This window comes from Coregonus lavaretus (assembly GCF_964263955.1).
Source record: "Coregonus lavaretus genome assembly, chromosome: 13".
In the NCBI taxonomy this organism is placed as follows: domain Eukaryota; kingdom Metazoa; phylum Chordata; class Actinopteri; order Salmoniformes; family Salmonidae; genus Coregonus; species Coregonus lavaretus.
Genome location: NC_140000.1, coordinates 887,727 through 895,226, shown reverse-complemented (window position 1 = coordinate 895,226; position 7,500 = coordinate 887,727). Strand labels below are relative to the sequence as shown.

The following is a 7,500-nucleotide window of genomic DNA, read 5'->3' as shown; positions in this document are numbered from 1 at the left end:
GGTTTATACAAATATTTTGACTGTTGTATCCATATACTTGACCACTAGGGGGCATATGTTAGTAAATCTGCAAAAGAAAGAAAGAAAAAACGCAAGTGAAAGGAAAGTAGGTGTATTAAATATTACAATATGATGTACAGTGCATTCGGAAAGTATTCAGACCCGTTGACTTTTTCCACATTTTGTTATGTTACAGCCTTATTCTAAAATTGATTAAATTGATTTTTTTCCTCATCAATCTACACACAATACCCCATAATGACAAGGCAAAAACAAGTTGTTAGATTTTTTTGCAAATTTATTAAAAATAAAAAAACATATCACATTTAGATAAGAATTCAGACCCTTTACTCAGCACCTTTGGCAGCGATTACAGCCTTGAGTCTTCTTGGGTATGACGCTACAAGCTTGGCACACCTGTATTTGGGGAGTTTCTCCCATTCTTCTCTGCAAATCCTCTCAAGCTCTGTCAACTTGGATGGGGAGCGTCGCTGCACAGCTATTTTCAGGTCTCCAGAGATGTTCGATCAGGTTCAAGTCCGGGCTCTGGCTGGGCCACTCAAGGACATTCAGAGACTTGTCCCGAAGCCACTCCTGCGTTGTCTTGGCTGTGTACATAGGGTCGTTGTCCTGTTGGAAGGTGAACCTTCGCCCCAGTCTGAGGTCCTGAGTGCTCTGGAGTAGGTTTTCATCAAGGATCTCTCTGTACTTTGCTCCGTTCATCTTTGCCTCGATCCTGACTAGTCTCCTAGTCCCTGCCGCTGAAATACATCCCCACAGCATGATGCTGCCACCACCATGCTTAACCGTAGGAATGGTGCCAGGTTTCCTCCAGACGTGACGCTTGGCATTCAGGCCAAATAATTCAATCTTGTTTTCATCAGACCAGAGAATCTTGTTTCTAATGGTCTGAGAGTCCTTTAGGTGCCTTTTTGCAAACTCCAAGCTGGTTGTCATGTGCCTTTTACTGAGGAGTGGCTTCCACAGAGGAACTCTGGAGCTCTGTCATAGTGACCATCAGGTTCACCTCCCTGACCAAGGCCCTTCTCCCCCGATTGCTCAGTTTGGCCAGGCAGCCAGCTCTAGGAAGAGTCTTGGTGGTTCCAAACTTATTCCATTTAAGAAGGATGGAGGCCACTGTGTTCTTGGGGACCTTCAATGTTGCAGAAATTGTCTACAGACAATTCCTTCGACCTCATGGCTTGGTTTTTGCTCTGACATGCACTGTCAACTGAAGACCTTACAGGTGTGTGCCTTTCCAAATCATGTCCAATCAATTGAATTTACCACAGGTGGACTCCAATCAAGTGTTAGAAACATCTCAAGGATGATCAATGGAAACAGGATGCACCTGAGCTCAATTTCGAGTCTCATAGCAAAGGGTCTGAATACTTATGTAAATAAGGTATTTCTGTTTTTTATATTTAATAAATGTGCAAACATTTCTAAAAACTTGTTTTCGCTTTGTCATTATGGGGTATTGTGTGTAGATTGATGGGGAAAATATGTAATTTAATCCATTTTAGAATAAGGCTGTAACATAACAAAATGTGGAAAAAGGGAAGGGGTCTGAATACTTTCCGAATGCACTGTAGATTATGCTGCCCTGGGAGAATGTATAGGGGTCATGTGTGGGTCAGGGTGCTCAGTGTGTGCCAAGCCTAGGGCTGTAATGAAGGGCTGCTCTGTCTGGAGGCCTTGCTGGGCCTGGGGTCAGGGTGCTCAGTGTGTGCCAAGCCTAGGGCTGTAATGAAGGGCTGCTCTGTCTGGAGGCCTTGCTGGGCCTGGGGTCAGGGTGCTCAGTGTGTGCCAAGCCTAGGGCTGTAATGAAGGGCTGCTCTGTCTGGAGGCCTTGCTGGGCCTGGGGTCAGGGTGCTCAGTGTGTGCCAAGCCTAGGGCTGTAATGAAGGGCTGCTCTGTCTGGAGGCCTTGCTGGGCCTGGGGTCAGGGTGCTCAGTGTGTGCCAAGCCTAGGGCTGTAATGAAGGGCTGCTCTGTCTGGAGGCCTTGCTGGGCCTGGGGTCAGGGTGCTCAGTGTGTGCCAAGCCTAGGGCTGTAATGAAGGGCTGCTCTGTCTGGAGGCCTTGCTGGTCCTGGGGTCAGGGGTTAAAGGCCTAATGACTAATCCAGAGCCCCCTGGCACTCAGGACAACAGCCAGGGTTACTCATCCCCTCACCCAGCCCCCTGGCACTCAGGACAACAGCCAGGGTTACTCATCCCCTCACCCAGCCCCCTGGCACTCAGGACAACAGCCAGGGTTACTAATCCCCTCACCCAGCCCCCTGGCACTCAGGACAACAGCCAGGGTTACTAATCCCCTCACCCAGCCCCCTGGCACTCAGGACAACAGCCAGGGTTACTAATCCCCTCACCCAGCCCCCTGGCACTCAGGACAACAGCCAGGGTTACTAATCCCCTCACCCAGCCCCCTGGCACTCAGGACAACAGCCAGGGTTACTCATCCCCTCACCCAGCCCCCTGGCACTCAGGACAACAGCCAGGGTTACTAATCCCCTCACCCAGCCCCCTGGCACTCAGGACAACAGCCAGGGTTACTAATCCCCTCACCCAGCCCCCTGGCACTCAGGACAACAGCCAGGGTTACTAATCCCCTCACCCAGCCCCCTGGCACTCAGGACAACAGCCAGGGTTACTCATCCCCTCACCCAGCCCCCTGGCACTCAGGACAACAGCCAGGGTTACTAATCCCCTCACCCAGCCCCCTGGCACTCAGGACAACAGCCAGGGTTACTCATCCCCTCACCCAGCCCCCTGGCACTCAGGACAACAGCCAGGGTTACTCATCCCCTCACCCAGCCCCCTGGCACTCAGGACAACAGCCAGGGTTACTAATCCCCTCACCCAGCCCCCTGGCACTCAGGACAACAGCCAGGGTTACTCATCCCCTCACCCAGCCCCCTGGCACACAGGACAACAGCCAGGGTTACTAATCCCCTCACCCAGCCCCCTGGCACTCAGGACAACAGCCAGGGTTACTCATCCCCTCACCCAGCCCCCTGGCACTCAGGACAACAGCCAGGGTTACTCATCCCCTCACCCAGCCCCCTGGCACACAGGACAACAGCCAGGGTTACTCATCCCCTCACCCAGCCCCCTGGCACTCAGGACAACAGCCAGGGTTACTCATCCCCTCACCCAGCCCCCTGGCACACAGGACAACAGCCAGGGTTACTCATCCCCTCACCCAGCCCCCTGGCACACAGGACAACAGCCAGGGTTACTCATCCCCTCACCCAGCCCCCTGGCACTCAGGACAACAGCCAGGGTTACTCATCCCCTCACCCAGCCCCCTGGCACTCAGGACAACAGCCAGGGTTACTCATCCCCTCACCCAGCCCCCTGGCACTCAGGACAACAGCCAGGGTTACTCATCCCCTCACCCAGCCCCCTGGCACACAGGACAACAGCCAGGGTTACTCATCCCCTCACCCAGCCCCCTGGCACACAGGACAACAGCCAGGGTTACTCATCCCCTCACCCAGCCCCCTGGCACTCAGGACAACAGCCAGGGTTACTCATCCCCTCACCCAGCCCCCTGGCACTCAGGACAACAGCCAGGGTTACTCATCCCCTCACCCAGCCCCCTGGCACACAGGACAACAGCCAGGGTTACTCATCCCCTCACCCAGCCCCCTGGCACTCAGGACAACAGCCAGGGTTACTCATCCCCTCACCCAGCCCCCTGGCACTCAGGACAACAGCCAGGGTTACTCATCCCCTCACCCAGCCCCCTGGCACTCAGGACAACAGCCAGGGTTACTAATCCCCTCACCCAGCCCCCTGGCACTCAGGACAACAGCCAGGGTTACTAATCCCCTCACCCAGCCCCCTGGCACTCAGGACAACAGCCAGGGTTACTAATCCCCTCACCCAGCCCCCTGGCACTCAGGACAACAGCCAGGGTTACTCATCCCCTCACCCAGCCCCCTGGCACTCAGGACAACAGCCAGGGTTACTCATCCCCTCACCCAGCCCCCTGGCACTCAGGACAACAGCCAGGGTTACTCATCCCCTCACCCAGCCCCCTGGCACTCAGGACAACAGCCAGGGTTACTCATCCCCTCACCCAGCCCCCTGGCACTCAGGACAACAGCCAGGGTTACTCATCCCCTCACCCAGCCCCCTGGCACTCAGGACAACAGCCAGGGTTACTCATCCCCTCACCCAGCCCCCTGGCACTCAGGACAACAGCCAGGGTTACTAATCCCCTCACCCAGCCCCCTGGCACTCAGGACAACAGCCAGGGTTACTCATCCCCTCACCCAGCCCCCTGGCACTCAGGACAACAGCCAGGGTTACTAATCCCCTCACCCAGCCCCCTGGCACTCAGGACAACAGCCAGGGTTACTAATCCCCTCACCCAGCCCCCTGGCACTCAGGACAACAGCCAGGGTTACTCATCCCCTCACCCAGCCCCCTGGCACTCAGGACAACAGCCAGGGTTACTAATCCCCTCACCCAGCCCCCTGGCACTCAGGACAACAGCCAGGGTTACTCATCCCCTCACCCAGCCCCCTGGCACTCAGGACAACAGCCAGGGTTACTCATCTCCTCACCCAGCCCCCTGGCACTCAGGACAACAGCCAGGGTTACTCATCCCCTCACCCAGCCCCCTGGCACTCAGGACAACAGCCAGGGTTACTCATCCCCTCACCCAGCCCCCTGACTGGGACACAGAGGGGGCATGAGAACCGGCTGTGCCCGACCCTGAACCCAAACCCCAGTCTCGACCAATACTTTTATGACTCAGCCGTTATTGATTGCAGATCCGCCGTCTTGGCAATGCTTGTGCTCAGTGAGAGTTGATAGACGTGTTGTGAATTTAGCCTTTTTAATGTTCTTTGATTTAGAGTATATTTTTGCAAGTCAAAGATCACACATTTTAGATCTGTAACTTTACAACACAACTTCCTCCTCTAGAGTTTACTGTTCCCTTACATCTTTCAGAAGACATCAGCTCAGCTGTCACTGTTACAACGTAATTAGGTTTTTCAATAGGAATATACATTAATTCCTTTGGGACATTGACAGTGCTGTAGCTACATTTGAGGACACTGAGGTCCGGACCTTGGTAATTTTTTCTAATTAATAAAATACTAATGTATTTTTTTAGGAACTCAGTCGGGGTTTCAATTTACTGTTGAGAGTTAGAATAGTAGAATACACAAGGTGCAGTTTCTTAACTTGGTAGTGCATCGGAAGTTTTTGTTATGTTTTAATGTCACTCACTGACAGTCACTCAATTAGCCCATGTCAGTTAAAAATGTATCAATTTTTTTTATTGGTAAGTTAGTCTATCCAGATATCTAAACTTGTAGTAATCATGGCCGAAATACCCACCGGACACGCATGGAACGTGCCCAGGGGCCCTGACCTCCAGGGAGCCCCCATTTTTTTTTTTTTTTTTTTGTCACTCACTCAAATATTGTGTTAACATGGCAAAAATGTGTAGAATTGCAGAAAATGTGCTTGTAAAACTGCAACAAAAATAAGTTATGTAAAGAAAATGTATTCGTTTACCTTTTGTTCGTAAGTTACTTTTCCTGCTAACAGATCCCTCTGATCCCAGTGCTGATCCCTCTGTATGTATTAAATGATCGTTTTTAATCCCGGTGCTGAGTTAATGTGTAGCGGCTAATTGTATTGCTAATAGGGAATGTGTTTGTAGATCGACTCAATGAATGAAGCTACAGCCACTAGTGCTGAGCGATTAACTGAAATGTCTGTTATTTTTAGGTTTTTAAACAACTAAGTGACCAATATCTGTTCAATTATTTGAATTCCATTTTCGTTCGTTTTTTTCCTGTGAGCTCAATGCGCAGTTTCTCTAGAGATAAATCAGATCAAGCCCAACTGCGATGTAGAGTTGTAGTTTCCAACAGGCCAATATTCTGCATAATTTAGCGCAGAAAACATGTTAATTAACTACAATGACCATAATCCATTGCATGCCTACTTGTCCGGTCTGTGTGGTGCAGACATGGAGAGGGAGAGAAGAGACAGAACGCGCGATCGAGAGGGACAGAGAGCAGTTGCTTTGCAAAGGTATCTCTATCTGAAAATACATGATCTAAGTGATTGATAGTTGGTATTCAGCAGTCATAAAAGTATGCCTTATTTACTTTGAAGAACTACTAAAATAGTGATTTAGTCAGACAGCAGCTCTATAGAGATGAGATGATGACTTGGAAATAAATAATAGTCATCAAATAAAACAAATGTAATATACACAACTGAAATATTTTATTAAAGTAAAGTAATGTGAATAAATGATGGTTAATAAGTGATAATCAGTAATGGGCAGTCACTACCATCATGGGACTTGTAATAATTATTTTATTCTGTGTTGTTCTAGCATTCAACCCCCACAATGCATAGTGCATGTTACACAAAATAATCAACATCGAAAATCGTGATTTATTTTTAAATAATGAAACTGAACCGACCTCAAAATGCACTAATCGCTCAGCACAACCAATGGGATAATGGCTGGGATGATTTTTGCTTCTTTTGCAGTTCTCCAAATAGCATTTTAGAAAGAAATGCAGTAAATTAGCTTCAACATTCTTAACATTTCTTGGAAATACCTCCGGGACCCCACTAAAACAGACCCTGTACATTGATTACAATGAGAACAGGCTCTCTTGGGAAATCTCTGTTCTAAGATGGAAACCCAGTTTTGAGTTCACTAAAGATGTTGTCCTATTTAAAAGATGTTGTCCTATTTATGTCTCCTGTCCTGTCTAACAGTTTGCCTCTGAGGTGAGGTTTGAAGGTTTCTCCCTCAGAGCCCAGGATAGAGGGAACAGCCTGCTGCCTTCTGATCCAGACTCCCAGACCAGCTCTAACCACAAGCTACACTCGGAGGTGAGTAGTCCTATCCTACCCTACCTCCAACCTTCCAGTTCTACCTGCTACTGACTCACTGTCCTACCCTACCTCCAACCTTCCAGTTCTACCTGCTACTGACTCACTGTCCTACCCTACCTCCAACCTTCCAGTTCTACCTGCTACTGACTCACTGTCCTACCCTACCTCCAACCTTCCAGTTCTACCTGCTACTGACTCACTGTCCTACCCTACCTCCAACCTTCCAGTTCTACCAGCTACTGACTCACTGTCCTACCTCCAACCTTCCAGTTCTACCTGCTACTGACTCACTGTCCTACCCTACCTTCCAGTTCTACGTGCTACTGACTCACTGTCCTACCCTACCTCCAACCTTCCAGTTCTACCTGCTACTGACTCACTGTCCTACCCTACCTCCAACCTTCCAGTTCTACCAGCTACTGACTCACTGTCCTACCTCCAACCTTCCAGTTCTACCTGCTACTGACTCACTGTCCTACCCTACCTTCCAGTTCTACCTGCTACTGACTCACTGTCCTACCCTACCTCCAACCTTCCAGTTCTACCTGCTACTGACTCACTGTCATACCCTACCTCCAACCTTCCAGTTCTACCAGCTACTGACTCACT

General features: G+C 50.0%; 1 protein-coding gene across 1 annotated transcript in view; it reads left to right on the top strand.

Moving 5' to 3' along the window:
- Nucleotides 1-7,032, top strand: part of LOC311139629 (uncharacterized protein) — a 9,883-nt gene extending 2,851 nt beyond the window's left edge. The window contains exon 6 of the mRNA XM_084174539.1: nucleotides 6,772-7,032. Within this exon, the coding sequence (XP_084030665.1) occupies nucleotides 6,772-6,942 (171 nt within the window). The 3' untranslated portion in view covers nucleotides 6,943-7,032. The remainder of the gene's footprint in view (nucleotides 1-6,771) is intronic.
- The last annotated feature ends 468 nt before the right edge of the window (nucleotides 7,033-7,500 follow it).